The sequence below is a fragment of the Antechinus flavipes genome, chromosome 5 (genome assembly GCF_016432865.1).
Source record: "Antechinus flavipes isolate AdamAnt ecotype Samford, QLD, Australia chromosome 5, AdamAnt_v2, whole genome shotgun sequence".
Lineage (NCBI taxonomy): Eukaryota > Metazoa > Chordata > Mammalia > Dasyuromorphia > Dasyuridae > Antechinus > Antechinus flavipes.
The window spans coordinates 157245735-157271727 of record NC_067402.1 but is presented as its reverse complement, the minus strand read 5'-3'; the positions used below and the strand labels follow the sequence as shown (position 1 = coordinate 157271727).

At 31.7% G+C, this 25993-nt stretch overlaps 1 protein-coding gene across 2 annotated transcripts in view; it reads left to right on the top strand.

Annotated features, from left to right (window-relative positions):
• SEMA3D (semaphorin 3D) overlaps nt 1-25993 on the top strand; it is a 227111-nt gene that overhangs the window by 150923 nt on the left and 50195 nt on the right. For both annotated transcript variants that reach the window (XM_052000439.1, XM_052000438.1), the window contains 3 exons: nt 1527-1669; nt 21223-21337; nt 22850-22919. In XM_052000439.1, coding sequence (XP_051856399.1) covers nt 1527-1669; nt 21223-21337; nt 22850-22919 — 328 coding nt within the window. The remainder of the gene's footprint in view (nt 1-1526; nt 1670-21222; nt 21338-22849; nt 22920-25993) is intronic.

The following is a 25993-nucleotide window of genomic DNA, read 5'->3' as shown; positions in this document are numbered from 1 at the left end:
ACCCAGCATCAAACACTTAACATTTACTAGTTGTATGATCATGGGCAAGTAACAACTCTAGGAGCCTCATTAAAAAAAAAAAAAAAGGAATAGGTAGCAAAGAAATGGAACCTCCTCCTACCACTTCTAGCAATGTTTCATTTCTTGAACTGATTTGCTTTGCTATTTACTATCAGTAATACCTTATTTATGGAAATATATCATACCAACATTAAATGACTTTTAAAATAATAATTTAATATTAATAGAATATTTTAATAATTTTAACATTATTAGAATAAAATTATAATTTTTAATTCCAAAGAGGACAACTTGAGTCAAGACTAAAATTCATGGAATTGAAAATGCCTCAATTTTATAATATGTATTTTTTCAGGAGGCAGAATGCAGTAAATCATTAAGGATACTTAGCTCAAATGTTGTAGAAAGCCCACAGCTAATATGATATCCAGTGATGCTAGGAAAATCATTTCCTGATAATACTACTGTAAATTCTACAGTGAGGATATTTTTGTAATATGATGAAATGATGTAGTAACCTATGTGTGTTAGGATATTATTTCTATCATCACCATGGTAATGTTTTATAACTACCTTGAAAGTTAACTTTTGCATATAGCAAGATATGCTTAACAAGAAGAGCAAATACTTATTTTATAGTTTAGAAAACCTTCCCAGTTCTCCTACAGAAGAATCTTGTTCACAGAGTTCATGGATAAAAACAATAAAGGAGTCAACATAAGAAAGGTAATAAATTAAAAATCATTTTTAATAAGCACAAGAAAGGCTATGTAAGTAATCTAATCATAAAAGAAGTAGATGATATCATGTAGAGAGAAATTTAATAGACCTTGAAGTAACTGTGTCACTCCTGGAATTTATCCCAATGTTTTATTATTCCTTAAGACCTTTGCACATTTCAACATCTGGCTGCATTACTCACTATATGTGATCTCATAATGTTTTGTGATTTGTATAGTACTATAAGTAACCTTGTATACTACCTCCAGTAGAGAGTGTATAGGACGTTCAGGAGTACTAACACTTCTGGTGAGAGGGCTTGCTGAGCCTTGTTCTGAGATGCTTATCTATCTTCTGGTGTTCACCTGGTACTGAACTCTCTACCTGTGGTTTTAAGAAGCAATATAATTCACAGCAGCCTCACTTCTTTTTGATGTTTTTCTTATAAACTTCCTCCTTGAAGACTCAAGGAACTTATACTTATCTGCCCATGATCCTTTGGTTGGCAATATTTTGAATTCTGAGGAATCTATTTTTGTCATGGACCCTTTTGTCATTCTGGTGGAATGTTTTTAAGATCATGATCAGGTCATGCAAACCTCCAATAATACGTTGATTAGAATTTTTTTCAAAAGATATTTTCCATGTTGAAATATTTCCATATTTAAATATGTTATAGTGTGTTATTCTCAAATGAGGTATTTATAATGCATTTAATAATGTACTTGACACATAATAGGTATTTAGCAAATGCTTGTTCTAGTCCCTTTTCATTCTCTTTACAGGGGCAAAATTTATTGGAACTTTTCCCATACCCGACACATACAATCAAGATGATGATAAAATATATTTCTTCTTTCGTGAATCATCACAAGAAGGCAGTACCTCTGATAAGACTATATTATCTCGAGTTGGAAGAGTTTGTAAGGTAAGATATAATAAATTTGTTTACTTGGAACAATTTATAAGTAACATTTCATTTTCTTCATGCATTGAAAGAAAAAAAGGGCTTTGATTTTTGAGCTTTCTAAGGCTAGTATTCTACACAAATCTCACAAGCAGAAATTATTAACCCAACAGAAAAAAAAAACTTAAATTTTGGAATTCATTCACTGAATTCTAGAAGTCGTCACTTTATCAATTAATCTTTGTTGTATCAGCCTAATACACTTATTAGTCCTCTAGATGTCTATAAGAATCAATGTCATTTCTAAAGAGTACCTAACAGTTGAGTCTGAGGCATATCAATTTTAGATTTGATCAAAATCTTGCCTATAAACATGTATCTTTTCTTTAGAATGCAAGCTTTTGAGGAAAGGGATCATTTTTTACTTTTTCTTTGTTTCCCCTCTATTTTTTTTAACTTGGTACCTGGCTCATAGTAAAGGTTTAAGGAATGTTTGTTGATTGATTGACTAATTAATACAGTGAAAAAGAAAAAAATAGATAGATAGATAGATAGATAGATAGATATATGTATCAAATTAAAATGTCAAAATAAGGTTTTCTGGGTTTTTTATGTAAAACCAAATTTTGAGAATAATGTGACAGAAGAAAGAATTTCTTTTAATCTCTGGTAAAATTAATTATTTTTAAGTTTATGAATTAGATGAATGTCATAAGAAATTTAGAACACTGTAAAATGCCTCCGCCTCCTTTTAAATAACTTTATGGAAAGAATAAATCTTCCATGGACATATATTTGTCTTCAGCAGTTCAAACTTTTTTTAAAGCATATCTTACTGTCATTATCTTGGGTAAAACACAGATCCCTAGCATAAACTAAGTTGTTAATAAGTGATGCTTTCAAGTTAATAAACCCTGTAGAGGAGAGCTTACTTTCGTCTTATACAAACTTCGTTTTCTTTTCCTAGAGCCTATGTGTTCTTTGTCTCAAATCTGTGCCCTGAGGCTTCTGGACATTTAAGAATAGGAATATTTAGCAGCATTGAACTGAAAGCTCTAATGAAAACTGTCTTTGGTTGAAGTCAACTAGTCAGCACAGCTCATTCTTTACCTAGTACACATTGGCCACTGTTGCTCCTATCTCCCTTAGGGGACAGAATCTCATCAAAGAATCCTGACTCAGAACCTAGGAAATCATGGTTTACTTAATTGAAGCTGATTTCCCAGAGACAAGCAGCAGTTGGCTTAGAGATATTAGAAGGCTGATTCTTTACTAAAGTATGCTTAAATATCTCTTAAATTAGTACTTTAGGTTGACATTTATTTACATAGATCAGGAGGCAGCTTTATGTAGTGGAGAGGGCACTGGATTTAGATCCTAAATACCTGAATTCTATTGTTGGCTCTGTAATTAACTAGGTGGCTATGTAACTAGTGACCTTAGGATAGATTCTTTAATCATTTCCTCATCTGTCAAATAAGGAAGAGGGGGTGTTTAAGTAGATAATCTCTATTAAATCTTTCAATGTTAAAATATACATCTTGTCTTAAAAGTTTGTATGTATGCATAATTTGCAACCATTAGGAAGAACTTTGAATAGTCTAGTAACTTTCAGCTACTAAATTCAAGATTTACCAGACAACCAGACAACAATTTATAGAAATTCAGGTTTTCAATTCTTAGCTCTTGATTTGATAAATAAATTTTTAAAAAAGGAAGAAGTCATTTTAAATTAATAAGAATTATTTATGGAATAACACAAAGACTGGTATCCCCCAAAGTCAGGAGCACCAGAGTTTAAATCTTGCTTTTGATATATATGAATTTTGATACATAGTGACTTGGGATAAATCATTTAAGCTCCCTTTACTTTAGATAACTTTCTAAGATCATTGGAAGTGCCAATCTGCATTGGTAGTTGGAGCTTTTTCATTAGAGAATTATTTATGCTAATAAAATTACAGGTCCAGGATCTCAAAAAACTTAGCACAGTTCCTGGCACATAGTAGGCATTTAAAATGTTTATTGATTAATTGATTATTTTTATTTTAATAAATAACATTTTCTTCACTGGCTCAGATGCTATAAATTAAATTCAGGGGTAGAATCTTTTCAAAATGTTGATTTTTTTTTAAAAAAACTTTTACATAAGAGAAACTATCAGATGTTAATTTCATTCTTATATGGAACTTTCAGATGAAGTTACTCCCACCAATGCAAAAGAGCCACATTTTCTACAATTTACTTAGAGTGTTACCTTGCCACAGTGGTGTTAAACTAAAATAGAGATGGGAATCCTGCATCTGTGCATAAAGATCTCTCTGTCTTGCTTTTGGGGTTAGTTTTAAAATGCAATTAAAATTTGTTATATTTTTATTTATGCTGCTAAATATTTTCAAATTGTATTTTAATCTGGAAGAGGCTGTACTCATGTGTGTTGTGAGCTGCAAAAATTGTGGCCTGTGAGTTTTATAGGGCTGGCCTAAAGAACTGAGATATTAATCTTTTTTTTTTATATTGTTGCCTAATCAGATAACAGAAAGAGAACTTGAATGCAAGTCTTATCTTAGAGACCTTGCAGAATCATATGAAACTATCTTATCACATTTTTTTTAATTTTTGGATTAAAAATGCAATTGGTTTGTTAAAATATGAATTAATAAATATAGAAATATTTTAGAAGAATTGCATATTTTTAACCTTTATTGGATTGCTTATCTTCTTGGGGAGGGGAAGACAGAGAAAGAAGGGAGAAAAATTTGGAACACAAGGTTTTGCAAAGGAGAAAGATGAAAACTATCTTTGCATGTATTTGAAAAAATAAAATACTATAGACCTTGGAGAAAAAAAGTATATCCTAAATCTTTCATGTCTCCAATGTCAGTTTATTCAAAGTAAAATAAAAAAAGTAATGTGTGTCTCAATGAACAACAACTTTTCTTTGTTACTAAGAAAAGAGACCACACAGTTAGATTTTGACTTGCACTTGTCTGAGCAACAAAAGCTACTGAATAGCAAGATCAAATAAGATTTGATGGGTGAATTTACTTTTCTTAAAATAACATACAGACCCACACACAGCACACCTAATTGGAATTGTTTATACTGCTTTGTTTTGGAGACACTAAGTATATATATCTCTTCTCAACTCACTTCAAGAAACTCCTCTGAAGAATACAGGAATTTCTCATAAATTACATTCATAGTTCAACTGAATACTAAATGTAGGTTATATGTGTTGTCTTTACATTCCTTTAATTTCAATGCACTTTAGCTGTCTTTTAAACTTTAATGATTTAGTGATAAATTGTGGCAGGTGTGAGCTATGTTTGCTTAGAACTGGAGGTTTTTTTTTGTTCAAACAGAAAACTTTTAAAGCTATTTGAGTTTGTCTACAAAGTTCTCTTGTCTCAATTGATGGAGACACTGAAGATACCACATGCTTTATTCAGTTACTAATGAAACTATTCTCAGTTCAAAAAAAGTAGCATTACTATATGTAACTATGTTTAGTGCAAATTTAGTTACCCTAACAATTTTTAAAAATCTAATTAAATGAAAAATTATAATTATAATACATAAGCTGAATCACAGAATATCAGTGGCAGAAAAGATATCATTAAGTATCTAGTCCAATCTCATTTTTTTTGTTTTGTTTTGTTTTATATATTACTTGTGATATTCTTGGAGTAAGTAAGGAGCTCCCAGAAAGGAAAACTCTTCCACTAACTCTTTATACCAATGCAGTTATAAACTATTTTGCAATCTAGGATCTTAGAGAGTTATCTGGGTCTCTAAGATATTGACTTGGTCCAATTGACAGCCTTGTTGATTGTCACAAAAGCAGTATATGTTAGTGTTTAGACTTCAAGTCTTTCTGACTTCAAGTAGTGTATTTCTTGCCTAATGCTGCCTCTATAGACTACAGTATACTGAAAAAAGAATCTGTTATATTAGTCTAAAAATAGACCATTCAGCCAATTGATTATAACAATTATATAAATTTGAAAAGTAATTGTCTCATTGTCAGAATAAAAAATATATTTATTGACTCGTAAATAGAATTAATATATTAATTATAGGTAGACACTTAAAAGTTTTGATAGTGTACAATTTAGAATCACAAAATACTATTGATATTTTTCATTTTTAGTATATTTGAATAATCAAAAATATTACACTATTTCATATATAATTTTATTTAATGTATGGCCCCTCAATTTCATAATTAATTAGTATTATGCTTTCCACTGCCCATTAGTAAAGCAATATACTCAAGTTAATTTTGTCCAATATTATATGGTATCCTTACTCAGGTTTTCTTATTCTTTCATATTGTTGTATTTTTATGTCACTAAAAGAGATAAATATTTTTATTACTACTCAAAAAGATGCTTGTCAATATTAAAAATGTAAAAATGTTGTCTATTTTTTTTCCTTATTGTTTTCTCTAGAATAAATTTAAAATTCAAAAAACTCTGGATAAATATTTTTAAATGTTTTAAAAGGCTTTCTTTTTTTTTAATTAAAGCTTTTTATTTTCAAAATATATGCATGGACAATTTTTCAACATTAACCCTTGCAAAACCTTGTGGTCCAATTTCCTCCCTTTTCTCTATTCCATCCTCTAGATGACAAGTAATCCAAAAATGTTAAACATAATAGAAATATATGTTAAATTCAATATATGCATACTTATTTATAGTTATCTTGCTGCACAAGAAAAATCAAATCAAACAGAAAAAATGAGAAAAAAAATGCAAATGAACAACAACATAAAGAGTGAAAATGCTATGTTATGAACCACACTCAGTTCCCCCAGTCCTCTCTTTGGGTATAGATGGCTTTCTTCAGCATAAAATCAATGGAACTGGTCTGAATCCTCTCACTGTTGAAAAGAGCCACATCTATCAGAATTAATCATTGTATAATCTTGTTGCCATATATAATGATCTCCTGGTTCTGCTCATTTCACTCAGCATCAGTTCATGCAAGTCTCTCCAGACCTCTCTGAAATCATCCTGCTGATCATCTCTTAAAAAACAATAATATTCCATAACATTAATATACCATAATTTATTCAGCTTTTCTCCAACTGGTGGGCATTCACTTAGTTTGCAGTTTCTTACCACTACAAAAAGGGCTGCCATAAACATTTTTGTACATGTGGGTCCCTTTCTTTTCTTTAGTATCTCTTTGGAATATAAGCCCAATAGAAACAGTGCTGGCTCAAAGGGTATGCACAGTTTGATAACTCTGGGAGTAATTACAAATTGCTCTCCAGAATGGTTGGATCTGTTCACAACTCACCCACAATGTATCAGTGTCCCTTTTTTCCCACATCCTCTCCAATGTTAATCATTATCTTTTCCTGCCATTTTACCAATCTAAGAGGTGTATAGTGGTATCTCAAGAGTTGTCTTAATTTGCATTTCTCTGATTAATAGTGATTTGGAGCACCTTTCCAAATGACTAGAAATAGTTTCAATTTCTTCATCTGAAAATTGTAAGCTCATATCCCTTGACCATTTATCAATTGGAAAATGGCTTGAATTTTTATAAATTTGAGTCAGTTCTCTATATATTTTCAAAATGAGGCCTTTATCAGAATCCTTGAATGTAAAAATGTTTTTCCAGTTTATTGCTTCTCCTCTAATCTTGTCTATATTGATTTTGTTTATATAAAACCTTTTTGACTTAATGTAATCAAAATTATCTATTTTGTGATCCATAACGATCTCCAGTTCTTCTTTGGTCACAAATTCCTTTCTACTCCACAGATCTGAGAGGTAAACTATTCTGTGTTCTTCTAATTTGTTTATAATATCACTCTTTATGTCTAGATCATGAACCCATTTTGATCTTATATCGGTATGCATTGTTAGGTGTCAGTCAATGCCTAGTTTCTGCCATATTGGTTTCCAATTTTTTCCAGCAGTTTTTGTTAAATAGCAAGTTCTTATTCCCAAAACTGGGGTCTAAAAGACTTATTTTAACTTTTAAATCTATGTGTTTTGAATTAAAGTGTGATGTAAATACACTTCTATTAATAAATACTAACATACTTTAATGCACGTGTGAGTATTTCCTCTTGAAGTTTAATTGCAATCCATCCATCCTTTCTCATCTGGTGCAATCTAGTCTATTTCCACCTATTTATCCTTTACATATTATGTACTCTTACTTTAGGGGAGGCATTTCTTTCAAAATTACCTGAGCACTACAAGAATTTATGAGCTGTGGATCTTTGCTTTTGCCACATAACAGGTCCAATTTATATTTCTGCTATGCTTCTCTTTAGATGATACTTTTGGTATTACTGTTATTCCATGCTACTTTGGTAATAATGGGGAAATAGTTTTATGCCACTATGCATTTTCCATTGCCTTTTGGCAGTGGAAATTCTATAACAACTGTATTGTTTTATATTCTTTATGTATTAAACATTAGAAGAATATTTGTACTGAAACAATCAGACTTTTTATGGAGAAATTTAGGTTTATTAGAAGTATTACTCAGTTTCCCAAATGCAGTCTAGCTTCACTTTCTCCTACTCAGTTTTGGGTCCAGCTTACTGGACATCAGCAGTTACTATCCAGAATGTTTCTACTGAGAAATCACTTCTGTGGATTGTCAAACTAATTGAATATTGCAGCCTGGACAATAGTTTTTTGTTTTGTTTGTTTGTTTGTTTGTTTGTTTTTTTAATTCACTTAGGTTTTTAGGTTCTTGTTTTGTTTTGTTTTGTTTTCTGATAGGACAAACTCTTTGGACTAACTACAGATTAAATTTAGAAATTCTGGAAGTGTACAACAGTTTAATACTATCAATACAATGTTACCTGCAAAGATGAGTATCTTTAAATAGCTCAGAATCTAAAAAAAAAAAAATTGACTATAAACTATTTTAAGATAACTGTCTTTAAATTATGTCAAACATCTTCCATGACAGTGGGAAACACAAGAAGTATATTTTACCACTTTATGCTTTACTTGATAAACATATTCAGAGAAATGACAAATACAATTAATTTTGTGGTTGTGTTTTCTTTTTCTTTTTTTTTTTAATTTTTTAAAATTTATTTTTTAATGACTTTTTATTGACTGAACCCATGTCAGGGTAATTTTTTACAACATAATCCCTTGCACTCACTTCCGTTCCAATTTTTTCCCCTTCCTCCCTCCACCCCCTCGCCCCGATGGCAAGCAGTCCTATACATGTTAAATAGGTTACAGTATATCCTAGATACAATATATGCGTGCAGAACCAAACAGTTCTCTTGTTGCACAGGGAGAATTGGATTCAGAAGGTATAAATAACCTAGGAAGAAAAACAAAAATGCAAGCAGTTTATATTCATTTCCCAGTGTTCTTTCTTTGGGTGTAACTGCTTCTGTCCATCCTTGATCAATTGAACCTGAATTAGCTCTCTTTTTTGAAGAGATCCACTTCCATCAGAATATATCCTCAAACAGTATTGTTGTTGAGGTATATAACAATCTCCTGGTTCTGCTCATTTCACTTAGCATCAGTTCATGTAAGTCTCGCAAGTCCTCTCTGTATTTATCCTGCTAGTTATTTCTTACAGAATAATAATATTCCATAACATTCATATACCACAATTTATTCAACCATTCTCCAATTGATGGGCATCCATTCACTTTCCAGCTTCTAGCCACTACAAACAGGGCTGCCACAAACGTTTTGGCACATACAGGTCCCTTTCCCTTCTTTAGTATCTCTTTGGGGTATAAGCCCAGTAGAAACACTGCTGGATCAAAGGGTATGCACAGTTTGATAACTTTTTGAGCATAGTTCCAAATTGCTCTCCAGAATGGCTGGATGTTGTGGTTGTGTTTTCAAAGACTCTTCTCTGGTTTTGATATATGAATAAAACCAAATTATCAGACGGGAGACTTTAAGGTATCATTTTGTATTAATGGATTTTTTAAATAATCAACAAACAATAAAAATTGTGAAAATGTATATAAATGTGATAAAGACCTCACTTCCAAAATATATAGAGAATTAACTCAAATTTATAAGAAACCAGGCCATTCTCTAATTGATAAGTAATCAAAGGATATGAATAGACAATTTTCAGAAGAAGAAATTGAAACACTTTGTAGTCATATGAAAGGGTGTTCCAAATCACTATTGATCAGAAAAAGGCAAATTAAGACAACTCTGAGATACTACTACACACCTCTCAGATTGGCTAAGATGACAGGAAAAGATAATGATGAATGTTGGAGGGGATGTGGGAAAACTGGGACATTGATACATTGTTGGTGGAATTGTGAACAAATCCAATCATTCTGGAGAGCAATTTGGAACTATGCTCAAAAAGTTATCAAACTGTGCATGCCCTTTGATCCAGCAGTTTTATTACTGGGCTCACATCCTAAAGAGATCTTAAAGAAGGGAAAGGGACTCACATGTTCAAAAATGTTGCTCTTTTTGTAGTGGCTAGAAACTGGAAACTGAATGGATGCCCATCAATTGAAGAATAGCTGAATAAATTGCGGTATATGAATGTTATGGAATATTATTATTCAGTAAGAAATGACCAACAGGATGATTTCAAAGATTCCTGGAGAGACATATGTGAATTGATGATACATGAAATAAGCAGAACCAGGAGATCACTAAACACGACAACAACAAGGCTATATGAAGATCAATTCTAATAGATGGGGCTCTTTTCAACAATGAGATGATTTAGATAGTTCCAATTGTTCAGTAATGAAGAGAATCAGCTACATCCAGAGAGAGAACTATGGGAAATGAGTGTGGACCACAACAGAGAATTTTCATTCTTTCTGTTATTGTTTGCTTGCATTTTTGTTTTCCTTCTCAGGTTTTTTTTTCTTTCTTTCTAGATTCAATTTTTCTTGTGCAGCAAGGTAATTATATAAATATGTATATATATATATATATATATATATATTGGATTTAATATATACTTTAACCTATTTAACATGTATTGGACTACCTGCCATCTAGGGGAGAGGATGGGGAAAAGGAGAGGAAAATTTGGAACAGAAGATTTTGTAAGGGTCAATATTGAAAAATTACCCATGCATATGTTTTGTAAATAAAAAGCTATAATCATCATAATAAAAAAATTAAAAAAGAAAATGTGTATTCTCTGTATCATTCAGTAATTATACTTCTATTCAGGAACTGGATTGCTTTGGAACATCATTTTTAAAAACATATTCCTTACTTATACTTTCAACAAGGTTGTCTCCAATACAAATTTAGATAATTTCCATACATACTTGTAGATATGAAAAAAAATGATATAAAGGTTATAAGCTAGTGATATTTTCTCCATTTTTCTCCTGCAGGTATAGCACATGGATTTTTTCTTCCTCAAATATTTATTTCAGTTGTCTTCAGAATTAATCTCTCAAGAATTTCAAATCTGTCACTTCTAGTTCCAAAAGATCTCCTTTTGTGTATTCAGCTTAGGCCACCTGTTTTTCCCCTTTGTCTTCTTAAGTGACATTTCTTTTTTTTTCCCTCTCACTAGTCTTTTATTTGTCCAATTATGTGTAAACTGCTATTCAACATTCATTTTTATAAGATTTTGAATTTCAAATTTTCCATTTCCCTTTTACTTTTTCCTTCCTCAAGACAAATAGAAAACTCATATATATATATATATATATATATATATATATATATATATATATATATATATATATATATATATATGTATATATATATAATACATGTATAATCATGTATTGTACTAATATTTCCATATTTGTCATGGTGGTTAAGAAAAATTGGAACAAAAGGGGGAAACCATGAGAAAGAAAAATCAGACAATCAAAAAAGCTGAAAATAATATGGTTTGATCCACATTCAGTTTCCAAAGATCTCTTTCTGGATGTGGATGGCATTTTCCATCCCAAGCCTGTTGGAATTGTGTTAGATTACTGTGTTGTTGAGAAGAGCTAACTCTATCATAGTTGATCATCACAGAGACTCTGCTCACTTCATTCAGCATCAGTTCATTCATGTAAGTCTTAGGTAGCATGTCTACATTTGATTTATTTAAAAGTTTGATATTAGTGTCCAAACAGGTTGATTCCAATATTACTGATGTTGAAAATAGTTTTGTAATAGAAATTCTGAAACATTTTTTTCCTCTTCTTTTACTTTTTCCATAGTGATTTTTACATGATTTTGGGGCAATGTGCTTTAATAGGTTCTGCCAGCTAACTTTCTATCCATATGTTTTTCCCCTGCCACTGCTTTATAAGACTTTTTGTTAGTTTAGTATACTTGGTAATACTGCTTGCAATCTATATTCTTCTATTGTAAGATTAAAAAAAATTATATTTTCAACTGATCTTACCTTTACTTGCTGTATGTTCAATTAGCAAATATATATATATATATATGTGTGTGTGTGTGTGTGTGTGTGTGTGTGTGTGTGTGTATTTAATATTTCAGGATTTTTTTTCATCTCCTTAACTGTAATGATATTTATATTAATTAGATTCCCCTTAGAAATAATAATTATAGCAATGCTTTTTGTCATTTTTATTATTAACAGATTCAGATAAAGTTGAGACTCCTTTAATTGTATTTCCTATCTTCTCATTTTTAATTTTTGTTGTCAGTTATTTTCAGTATTCTCTCTCTCTCTCTCTCTCTCTCTCTCTCTCTCTCTCTCTCTCTCTCTTCTCTCTCTCTCTCTCTCTCTCTCTCTCCCCCACCCCTCCCTCTCCCCATAACCTCATTCGGTGTTTTCTTGACATATATTAGGGCCATTTCCTTCTCTAACTCATTTTATAGATAAGGAAGCTGATAGAAATAAAGTGACCTACCCAGAGTCATATAGATAATAAGTGTCTCAAATTAGATCTGAATTCAGGAAGATAAGTCTTCCTGACTCTTGGCACTCTTTCCATTGTGACTAAAGTGACTCAGTATTTTAAATCTAGCTTGGTATTAATTTTGAGCTTTGTTCTAAGATGTTGGTGATTTGATTATATGCAGAAAGCATATCTAGAAATTGAGGCCCTCAATCAGTAAGCATTTATTAAATAGTAAATGCCAAGCATTTAGTGAGATACTAGGAATTAAAAACAAAACCAGGATAGTTCTTCTCCTGAAGAAGCTATTCTGATGGGGAAAACAACATGCACACACATAAGCACATACAAAAGAAATGCAAAAGAAATCAGCAGGGATGTGAGGTTTTACTACAACATGGGGGAGGGGATAAGTAAAGGCCTTGTGTAGGATATAACCTTGAATGATCTGAGTTTTAAAAGGAGCAGAAGAATCTAAGTGGAAGGCAGGAGGAAGGATATACAAGGCACAGAAGATAGCTTGTTAAAAGACAGAAAGAATAGGAGAAAAGGCAAAGTAGCTGAGTCTTCCTGGAACACAAAGTGCATAAAGATAAGGAATGTTATTCAGGATTACATGTAGCTCAAGCCTATGTGCAATTCAGGTTTGGAATCTGAATTTAATGAGACATTCATGAACCATAAAATCTAATAAAAAACAATTTTACTTAAGATAATAGTTTAAAAAGATTCAATTCAAATAAAACATCATTCCCTGTGACTTCTGCATTCTCCATAGCAATAGCCATCCTTGGTGAGAAATACAGCTTCACAGTGCAGGAGGAATAACCCTAAACTTCTGACACCAACTCCCCTTAAACTAAATCTTTTGTGTTCCAAGCAACAAACATGCCAAATCAATGATAAGTTAAAGAATGAATTCCCTATGCCCTTAAAGAGAAATCAGTCTAGTCTAAATAAAACAGGCACCATTCCTACCACAAATATGTAATATGCTAGAAAAGTAAGGAGTAGCCAGTTTATGAAAAAATGAAATTCCATACTTAGGATTTGTACTTTCACTAGAATTATCATAAAGATGCTAGCGTTTTTTTGAAAAGTGAGGTGATTTGGTCAGACCTATGCTTGAAGGCTATCCAGTTGACAGCTTTGTTGACAAGAGAGTCTTTTAAGTCGGAGAAACCAAGGAACAGGATCTTTCAGTAATAATACAGATGAGATTTAATGAGGGCCTAAATTGGGGAGTTAAATATAAGGAGAGAAAAGGGATGGGCATGAGATAAAGTACAGAAGTACTATGAACAAGTTGCTAGCTATTTAAATTTGAGGGTAAAGAAGAATTAGGGCTGACTGATATTGTGAATCAAGATTATTAAAAAGTGTTCCTAAAAGAAAAAGAGAGGTTAGAAAAAGGAATGAATTTGGGGGGAAGTATGAGTTTTATTTGGGAAATATTGAGTTTGAGATACATAAGTGATTCATTTGGAAATGTTCATTTAGCTAGATGGTGATGCTCATGAGAGAGACCAGGGCTTGATACATAGATCTGGGAGTCATTTCCAAACAGAAAATAATGAAATCCATGGGAGCTTATGAGATCAGTAAAAAAATCACTCCCACATTGGTTACCAATTATTTCCCACCCCTTAGATATAGTCATTTCATTTTAAACTATGTACGTGGTATTTGCCACTCCTCACCTACTGAGAACACATTCATGATATATAAACTTGAGACTTCCTTGTAGTCTATAAATGCCTTTAATTCTTTCATTTTGGAATCTTAAGCCATTTTTTTTCCATCTTTTTTTCACTGTTCTTCCTTATGCCTCCTTTCACAATGAAGTTACTAAGAATCAAAGCATGTGCTTATGCAATTTAGAGAATTATATTGTGTCCTTTGTGTTATTTCTCTCCTTCCTTATCTTAATGCAACCGATTTAGGAGTATGTACTGCTGTAATCTTCTTGGTGGAAAATTCTTATGAGAACTGAAAGACAAGTTTATATAGAGTCCCATGAAATTATCTTTCTTGTCTCTGAATACATGATAAAACCAATGTCAACAACATTTTTTGTTTTCTTCTCCAAGGAGAAGATTAGTTGCAACTTCCTTTTATCTTTTAGTTTCATTTATAAGAAGAATATTATTATTGATATTTAATTCCTCCCTTTGTATATCAACTCATTGGTCATTTGACAAGGATTTTTAATTGAGTATTCCAAAAGTTAAGTCACTCAACCTTAAATACCTCTGGCTTTTCACTGACTCCTTTTCCTAAACCCTCTTTATTCCCCTTTTCCACATAACAATTGCCAAATCTTTTTGGATGATCTCATCTATATTCACCTGGAAAACATATGCAGAACTTTATAACAGTATACTAAAAGCTAAATAAATAAAGAGGTAAAGACATAAAATTATTTTTAAAATGTGTTTATCATTTTAAAAGTGCTTTTAGATACCATTACTGTTATCTTTACAAAGGTTGTTTTTTTTTTTTTAATTCTTTTTCACTTGTGCTTCCTATTAGTGAGATGGAAATACAAGCCACTTGAAAAGTTTTTGCTCTTAACTTTCCACATCTTAGTTGTTTTTAATTAATTGAGATTCTATTTGTTTTGGGAGAATTCATCCATTAGGTTACATTTCTACAGAGATTCCAGAGTCCAAAAGGTTATGCCAATTTTCTTTGTTTTTCAGTATTTCCTTGTGTTCATACCAGAAATTCAATTTGGATGGTCCTTTCACATAACTTGCCTGGGGGTCTAATTAATGGCTCTGAGCTTCAATTACACTCAAATGGCCGGATTTGAAATACTGTCCTTATATGACAATTACTACATTTCAGAATTGCTGTTTGTTAGTCCTGTGACACTTTACATATTGATTGATTTTTCACAAAGTTGCAGTATTTGTGCTTACTTTCAATATATCACTTAGATACGAATGAGAGATTTAGAGCCCTCAAAGTTACAGATGTGTGTTTGCTTTGCTGCCATCTGTTTTCCTGTCCAGGGAATTCCTAAGCTTAGAGTTTTATGTTTGTTTGGGTTTGTGTGTGTGTGTGTGTGTGGGGGGGTGTCTTAAGTTTTTACCTGAAAGTGTTTTTTTTTTAACATGCTGAATTTTTAACTTTATTTTAATCTGCCAGATTTGGAATTCTGGAGTATACTGTGTTACCCAAATCCTGGTTATGCTAACCATCTGCAGATTTTTTAAGTTGCTAGAAAAACATGGTCTACATTTCTGCTGTTTGCTTTATAATTTGCCAACTGCAAATCCCAAACATTCATCTCTGAATACTTACCAGGTTTGGGAAGAAAAAGACAAAAATGTTCATTTTTATATTTTTGAAGATCTGTCATGACTATATGTTTGCAATTCCTTCAAAAAAGGAGAGGAAAAAAAGAATGACACAGACACACACAGACACACAAACACACAGATATCCTTTAAAAAAGTCACAGAAAATTATTGTCAAGTATTTTAATCTCTGCTGTTTTCTCTAATGAGTGCTCTCTGTTGTCTTTATCCAGCTGATTGAAACTGAATGTTGGAAAAATATCAGGGCCAGACTTGATCTTCAGTAACAGATATGAGACTATCTTTACTTTTCTTCCTTCTTTGAAGAAGCAGTGGATAATACATATTATCCACTGCTTCTTCAAAGAAGGAAGAAAAGTGGCAACTTTTGTGATATATTGGTTGTTTTTAGTAAAGTTTTTATTTTCTTCTTGTTTTATTTATGTTTAAATCATAATTGGATATATAAAATAAAAAGCTACTTTTAAAAAATTTTATATTGAATTCAGAGTAGTTTGAGACCTTTATGCTAGCATTTCCGAAGAAGCACCTAGTTTTCCTGGAGTTAATGAATCAAAAGATTTTCTCAAAAATTTAGATTATCATTGCTACTTGAAATACATTTTAAACTCCTTGGTTTTAGGGGAGTTAGATATAAGTAGAGAAAAGGGATGAATGAACAATATATATCAAATTACCCACTTATGAATTTTGACTTTTTTTTTCAAAGCAGCACAATAAAGTATTTGTAGCAGTTCAGAAAAGACAAATTCCTACACTGCTTGTTAACTGTCTAACAATGACATTCACTAAATTAGTCAATAAATATATATGGTCTTAATCAGGAGAGAAAGCTCTTACCTTCGGGACCAGACAAATGGGGCGTTTCAGGAGAAGCTGTGTTTAGGCCTTAGGGGGTCCCTCATGAGATGACTAATTAAACTCTTGTTCACTATTAAAAAATAAATTCTGGACACAAATGCTAGAAATAAAAAAAAGGGAGGGGGAGAAGGTGGCAAAACATATCTGCCTTCAAGAAACTATTTTAACATGTGAATAACTAGATAAATTAAAATTGAAAAGTTGGAAAGCACTTCAAAAGGAGAAGGCATTAGTAGCAGTGGGGATTAGTAGCAGAGCACCATCTATAGAAGGTGGAAATTGATCTGAGTCTTGAAAGAAGTCAAGAAAACTAAGAAGGAGAGGTCAGGAGTCAGAGCGTTCCAGGTGTCTGGTATAGCTAGTACAAAGGTATCAATATAAGAGATTAAATGTCACTTTTAAGGTTCTACAAGTAGACAGTGGTTGCTGGGTCATAAAAGATGTAAAGGGAATTAACATGTACAAATTAACATGTAAGATAAATGCAAAGATAAGAAGAGGCCAGGTTATGAACAGCTTTAAACTCCAAACAAATACCAAGACAAAAGTTAATTGTAGTCATCATGGAGCTATTAGAGCTCATTGAGTAGAAACTATGATTTGAAGTATGGGGGTGGATCACCTTGGCAGTTGAATGGAGTATGGAATGCATATTGGAGAAATAAGGCTATTACAGTTACCAGTTATCCAGGGGAGAAATGATAAGAGCCAGAATCTAAATTGTGACTAAATGAGTGGTGAGATTAGTGATATGGGTATAAAAATGACAAAATTTGGCAATAGATTGTATATGTGGGGTAAATGCAAGTGAGGAATTAAGCATGATAATTGAGTTTTCAGACCTTGATGATAGAGAACTTGTTAGGTCCACAATAGTAATAAGCATTTATGTTTGTTTGGGTTTGAAAAGGAGAAGGCTTATGGAGAATGGTTTTAGTGAGATTAAAATACCTACTAGTTTTCTTACAATAATTATAGCTGCCTAGAAGTTTTAAGTATGTTCTTAGGAACATTAGAATATTATTAGGAATATTAGAATGCCATTTTAAATCACAATTCCTACTGAATGCACCAAAAATATTATGAGCTAACCGAGCCATAGTACTCCATAGTTGAAGGTAGATGGGAGGAAAGTAAGTTATTATTATGTGTTCAAAGTCACTACTTAATGTTTCTCAGTCTTCTAGGTGCAGATAAGAATATTTATAAAGTGTTGAGAGGTCCTTGAAAATGATGGTATACAGCCTAACCCAGTGCAAGAGATGAACCTTGCACTGTGACCCAAAGGTCAAAAGACATAACATAAAAGATCATTGTATGACAGTACTTGAGCTTCTCTGTATGGCTAGGACAGATTTATGTAGGTATGCATTTGCTGAAAGAGAAGGAACTTTTTAAGCTTAAATGATATATTACTACCTTTAGCCTATGTAAATCAGAAGGTGAGTCAGTGATTGATTAAAAGATGCTGTGATCCTAAATCAAAGGAATGAATGAAACTTCTTAATATGTAATATGAGCCAAATCAGAGAACTTGCAGGCATTAAAAAGATTCTGCATGAATACCAAAGGTCAGACTTGTTTACCTTGCAGTTCTTTTGTTTACTGGTATTATTATCTTTCTGCCCTCAGAAAGTCAAATCTTCTGGCATCCTGTCAACAAAAAAGGCAGTGATAAATAGAGTGGAGACATACAGAAGTGGCCAGTGACTAAATGGCTGTTAATTTTGACATCTCCATAATCAATTCATTATGTTAGTGTGAACTAGTGTGCTGTTAAAACTTTACAGAAATAGGCAGGGAAGTGACGCTTCAGCATAGAACTGGTTGACTCTCACTCCTCTGGGCTCAAAGTTCTCTAAGGAAGTCATGAGGAAGGGCAAACAGAAGTAGAGGGGGCCTAACTTATGGTCAACACAGTTGGTCAACTGACACTACTTTACAAGAGAAATATAACTCCCTGTGAATTGAACTTTGGCTTTAAAGGTCAGGCTTCTGGATATGTCTACGAGTTACATCCAGTCATTAAACACCTATAATCCATTCCTAAGAATCGTTACACCAGAAACTACACTTGTTTTCTGTCTGACAGCTGGCTACTTTCATCTGTGTCCTGCAATTTTAGTTGATTTTTCCTCTTTTTCTTTTCTCAAGAGTGAAGGAAGATAAAAGAGCTAGAGTGGTAGATGGTTGTGCAAAAAAGAATATTTTAAGGGCTCTTTTGTGTAATGAAGCATATTAACATTTGTAAGACTTTCAAAGCTAAAGATATTAAAATTAGAACATTCATTAAAAAATCAGTAGAATATTTACTGCTATTTTGGGTGCTAAACAAATACTGATTTATGGTCATAGGGTCATTTACTTAAAGATATAATATAAGGAACTTTCAAAGCTATCAAGTTTAGTTCTCTTATTTGACAGATGAGAAAAATGAAGACAAAGAGGCTAAATTACTTTTTCCAGAATCATACAACTTCTTGTTGTCTAAGATAGGAATTGAATTCATCTTGGCTTCACTATAAGTCCAAAGCCCTTTTTACAAATAGGAAAAAAAAAAAGGCAGCATGAGAAAGAAAAACCTTTTTATTATAAATATTATTTAATGATTTTTTAAAGTGATTGTTTTTATGCTTAAAATGTCATTTGTAAACTTAAACAAGGGATATAAATGAAATGAACTGTGTTTTACATAGATAATGATTTCCTTGCACTCTGAATCTTTTTGCCCCCAATCATTCATATATATTTTCTAGAAACGAATTCTTGCAGTGCACACACACACACACACACACACACACACACACACATTCAGATACACATGGCACTTGTGGTGTCCCAAAATTCGGTGCTTTTTAAAGCTTGTCTATATATTAAGCTATTAAAGCTTATTAAAGTAAAGATTTTAGGGAACAAATGCATGTATATATGTATTCATGTTTGCATGGATATATAAGTATGTGTATATTTATATACATATGTATATAGACACATATATACACTATTCCACTTTTATACTGTTCTACTGTTTAGAGCCTTTTCTTTAATTTGAATTTAATTATCTTTTGGTAACCTCCATCCACTATTCTAAGACAAAACATCCATCCCCAAATAACATTCTTCCAAATAATTATACTATAAATTTATGTATTTTTCTTTTTTTCTTTTTGAATATAGGCACATTCATATATTTGACATAATATATATAAGAATATATATAGTTATATTGCATATATTTACACATATAATTATATATGTGAATTATATAACCATATTCATATATAATTATATATTTGTATATATACATATATGAATGTCCACATATATGTGTAAATATATGTGTGTATCTATACTTGAAGCACAGTATATAGTTACTTTTATGACTATTTGGAAAGACTTAAAGGTTGCAGAGACATATTTAAACTCCATATTGAGAATGAAACAGCTCACTTTATAGTGCTCCAAAAACAAGGAGATAAATTCTCAATTTCTACATAATTTTGAAAAGATATTTCTTTCTATGATATCATACATATGTATATGTATACGTGTGTATCAATTTTTAAACAATAGAAAATTTTTAGATTTCTGCTATTTTTTAACTTTTGAAAGTTTTTTTAACCTCAAATTGAGTAAATTTGCTTGTAAATTATATAAGGAGAATGGAAAGAGTCTTTCTTGTTACACCCACTTGAGATCTGACAAAAAGGTTTCTGTCTGAAGCAGAATCCATTAGGGATAAAAGAAGTTGTACAGGATTCATCCTATGAAGATATTCATGACTTCATTAATGTGCAAGTTATCTGGATAAAAACTGGAGTTTAAGTAGTCTTCTCATTCTAGTAAATAACAGCATATTATTTCCCCAAAGCAAATTACGTTCAACATTTTTTCCATATTAGACCAAGAAATGGAGAAATAATTTCAATTATATAGTTATATAAACTTTAAAGTAACAAAGAAATGTTTTAGGCCAGATTGTTGTTATGGTGTAACTACAAAATTAATATATTTGATAGATTTTTAAAAATTGCTATTTGCATAAAAGATTTGTTTCATTTATATATAATAAAGAATCATAATAAAACAATAAGCACATATCTAGTAGAAGGATTTGTTGTTTTGTAAACGGGCTTTTAAAATTCCTAAAATGCCCATTAAGTTAAAATAAGATAGCAAATTTAAAAGACTGTCTTTTCAAGTGTATAAGGAAACATCATTCTAAATAATATTTAGACTCACACACAACCAAAATGATTGAAGAATAATAGTAACATAGATTTCTCCTGAGACATTATATTTTATCAATTTTGGTGTCTTTCCTTTCATCACGAGGAAATACTTTTATTGTTGAGGAAGTGAGCTGGTGTTTTAGCACTTTTCCTATATTTCAAGTTTTCATAGTCTAAGAAGCAAATGTATAGATTGAACACTTATAGATAATCTATAGCACATATAAATAAGACCACAGAAAGATATCTAATTTCAATTAATAATAACCATATTTTGTATATCTTTTAGCCATTTCTTTTTTTTTTCTTTTTTTCCCCCAGAATGATGTAGGAGGACAACGTAGTTTGATAAACAAATGGACAACTTTTCTGAAGGCCAGATTGATTTGTTCAATTCCTGGAAATGATGGAGCAGACACTCATTTTGATGAGCTTCGTAAGTCATGTGGATTTGTTTTCTCACTGTCTTAATAATTTTTACCCTTCCAAAAGAATATGCCTAGAGGAGCAAGTTCCATATTTTCTTTCCAGACGACTCATTCTCTATTCTACAAGTAATTGAAATTTCCTACTCAGCAATACTCACATATGCAACATGTAATGCCACCAAGGAATGCCTTTTATTTGTTGTATGCAGTAAATAATCACTCTGTCTCTGAAAAGCATGTTCTTTGGTTTCTATATGAGATATTACAGATTTAGAGAAGAGAAAGAGTGATTACTTAGTAAAGGTTTCAAAATGACTTTAAACTAACTTTAAGCTAAGTTGACCATCTATGGGTTCTTAAGTGAACTGAGCATTTACTCACTTACCTGAGTAGCAGGTAAGTCCAGATATTTGTGCTCCCTCAATTCAATAGTCTTCAGTTTAAGATTCAAAGAATGTTCACCAACCATTTTTGATTTCTCTCCTTCCCCACATTGATATAAAAATACTTGGATCAACTGTAGATTTTATCCAGTAGCAAGTTCTCAACTCCCCAACTCGGTACAATTATAAGTTGGGAATAGCAATAAAATACCACTTTCTAATGACTGCATTTCTGACATTAGAAAAATGTCAGAAAAGTGATGAAACCTCTTGACCTTTGCTCATGTGGTCCTTTCACAGGAGTCATAAAACCTGTTCAGTACTTAAAGCATTTCTAGCCTAATAGAATTTGCCTGAGTTTGGATTCCATTGGCATAGTTTTTAGGAAGCCAGACTCACATTCTGTGGCATAATGAAGCAATGGAAGTTTGTATAAAAGTAATATAATAGTAATGTCACAGCCAGTTTGGGGAACATTTTGCAATTTATGAAAAAATTCATGCAAGATAATAATTATGCATATATCAGAATGGGCTGTTGATGTACGTTTAGAGGACTTAGTTTCAAATCTTGCCCTTTTCATTAATTGAATGAATTTGGGTAATTTTTTTCTTCTTTCTGAGCCTTAGTTTCCTTATATTTAAAATGGAGATGATAGTTTAATACTGTGAACTTTGTCTTATTTGATTACAATATTGACTAAGGACATTTAGTTTTTGTCATGTACATAACAAATTGTAGTGTACCCCCAATTTTAAGGTTTAGAAGTTTCTAAGCAGGGGACTGTGATATATTCACCCATTCCCAGTTTTTAGGAACTTGGAAGGCATATTGTTTACATAGTTTTATATACTGACAATTAAATTATTGTCAAAATGATGTTCACACCACGCTGTTATATAAACTATTTTCAGGATGATAATAGACTGCAATATTGGGTCACTCGGTAGTACATATATTGTCAAGATGATCATTACTTAGCACTTGATTATAATGATAATAAAAATATATCTACCAATTTTAACCTTTTTGCATTCGTAATTTTAACTTTAAAAAATCTCTGAATTTTAGATATTTTTAATAACTTTTAAAGTAAGACTATTAAACCTTGGAAATACTTTTTTTTTTCATTTATAGAGGATATCTTCTTACTTCCCACAAAAGATGAAAGAAACCCTGTGGTATACGGTGTTTTTACTACAACCAGGTATGTTCTGAGTAGTTTTCCCTTCTTATTTATATTTTATAAATTGCATTAGTAACTTTTCCTTTTTTCCCTTTTCTGATCCCATTAATACTTCAGACTTGTCGAGTGAGGCAGGTTGGGTACTTATTTCTATATTCACTTCATAATAGCATAAAATGATGCACGATGCACATATAAGTTGAACGCTGAACAGCTAGGGAGGTTATTAGTGGCAAAAATAAAATTAGAACTATGGTCTTCTAAGTACAGGACTTGTAAATTTTCTAGTTAGATGATGTTGGACCTGGAATCAAGAAGACCTGATTTTGATTCTCATCTCAGAAATTTTGTAGCTTTGTGATCCTGAGCAAGTCATATAACTTCTCTTTGCCATTGTTTCCTCAACTGTAAATTGGTATAACAGAGTTATTGTGGGGATCAAATGAGATAATATCTGTAAAATGCACAGCACAGTGCCCAGGACACAGAAGGTGTTGTATAAATGCTTATTTGTTTTACTTCTTCAGTTCCATGCTTCCCTCTGCCTCTGAAATTCAGTGTGATATGTATTTACCTTAATCCTGATGTTTGTGACCTTCTCAAAGATTGTTTTTCCTGTGTGTTTTATGTTTTTTTTTTTTTTTTGGTTATCACTTAGCTTTCTCTTTTTGAAATACTCTATTTTGTATGTATTAATCACTTCCTGACAATCTTTAATAATTTTTTTAGGAAAATATTTGATCTTTCTGACATATTACTTGACATATTTTGTTTGTTTTTATATGAATAAAAATATTTTTCAATAAGGTTTTTTATTTTCTGAATACATGAATAGATAGTTTTCAACATTCATCCTTGCAAAACCTTGTGTTCCATTTTTTTTCCTGCTCTTCCTCCCACACTCTTCCCAAATGGTAAGCTATCTAATATATGTTAAACATATGCAATTCTTCTATACATATTTCCACAATTATCATGCTGCACAAGAAAAATCAGATCAAAAAGGGAAAAAATGCAAGCAAACAACAACAAAAAAGTGAAAATACTATGTTATGATCCTTTCACTGAGTCCTTTCACTGGGTGCAGATGGTTCTCCCAAGACCATTGGAACTGGCCTGAATCACTTTGCTGTTGAAAAGAGCCACATCCATAAGATATTTTTTGTTTGTTTGTTTTATTTTGTTTTGTTTTTTACAATATCCCTTCTCAACATATTGTCACATACTGCACTTTCATCTGGTGTAACATTGCAAATTTTGTTAATTACATTAACAAAGGAAAATATATGTGGCAGATTAACATTGGAAACATGGTCAACATGCAATTATTTGCAGATGGAATGATAGTGTATCCAAAAAATCAAAATGTTTCAACTAAAAATTAATGGAGACAATAAATTAGTTCAAGATCAAACAACAGAAATTAACTCAAAGAATGTTCACATTCCTATTATTAATAATAAAAATTATTTTAATCATAAAAAAGAAACCCCATTTGTAATGGAAAAAAAGTCATAAAATATTTGTCTATAGTAACTAAAACAAAAGAAGATCTAGATAATTGGTGAGATATTAAATATTTATAAATATAATATGATAATTCTCACCAAAATAATCTCTATATTCAATGCAATACCACAGAAAATACCAAGTCATTTCTTCATAAAACTATATAAATAATAATGTAATATATATGGAAGACATATAATAAGACAATAAATAGTGAACACTTTGGCATTTTGTATTCACTTTAAGTAAATTTGTAATTGTAAAAATATATTCCCCTGTAAAATATTAATTTAGGAAGTCTTTTTCATTCTATACATTTATCAAGATGCACTTCATGAATGCACTGATCATGTTCATAAAATTATCGTAGAGGTTGGAAGAAGGTATATAAATTAGTAGATGTTAATATCCCCTTAATCATCTATTTTAGTAACAATAAAGCACAAGATTTTAAAAGCTTTTGAATCTGTTCCTTAATGGTCTTTTTTTTGGGGGGGGTAATTTAATTTTCAAGTATTTTGTTTTTTGCCAATTACAAGTAACATTTTTAACATTTTAAAAACTATTGAGTTCCAAATTTAATCTTTCCTGAACTCCCCTCTCATTGAGAAGACAGTTTGATATACTTATACATGTGTAGTCATGCAAAACATCTTTCCAAATTAGTCATGTTGTACATGAAAATTAAACCATCCCCCCTACAAAATAAATAAAATATAATAAATGTTTTTTTTAAAGTATGCTTCAATCTGCATTCAGATTCCACTTATTCTTTCTTTGGAGGTTAGTAGGATATTTCATCATGAGTCTTTTAGAATTGTTTTTGTTCAGTGTATTGCTGAGAATAGCTATGTCATTTAGAGCTGATCATTGGACAGTATATCTGTTACTATGTACAATGTTTTTCTGGTTCTGCTTATTTTATTTTGTATCAGTTTAAGTCCAGGCTTTACTGAAAGCATTCTGCTTATCATTTCTTATAGGAAAATTGCATTCTATCACAATCATGTACCAAAACTTGTTCAATTTCCTCAATTAATGAGCATTGCCTCAATTTCCATTTCTTTGCCATTGCAAAACAAAGCTGCTATAAATGTGTGTGTGTGTGTGTGTCTGTGTGTGTGTGTGTGTGTGTGTGTGCGCACACGCGCGAGCGTGCACTTGCCTGTGGTCTTTTCCTGTTTATCTCTGGAATGCAGACTTAGTAATGCTACTGCTGAGTCAGAGTATGCAAAGTTTTAGAGTCTCACTTATGTTCTTAAAATTATGTGATTTTTAAGAGTTTCTCTATTTTACTAGTCCAGGTGTTCTTCCTGCTCCCCTCTCTTCTTTTTCCCTCCCTTCCTCTCTTTCTCCTATCCTCTCTTCCTTTCTTCTCTTCCTTTTCTCCTCTCACTTCTCTTCCTTCTTCCCGCCCACCTTCCCTTCTTTCCCTCCCTTCCTCCTCTCCCTTCTTCCACTCCCTTTCTCCCCTCCCTTCTTCCATTCCCTTTCTCACCTCCCTTCCTCTGCTCTTTTCTTCCTCTTCCTTCTTTTCTCCTTTCCTTCCCTTTTTCCCCTCCCTCCCTTCCTCCTTTCTTCACCTC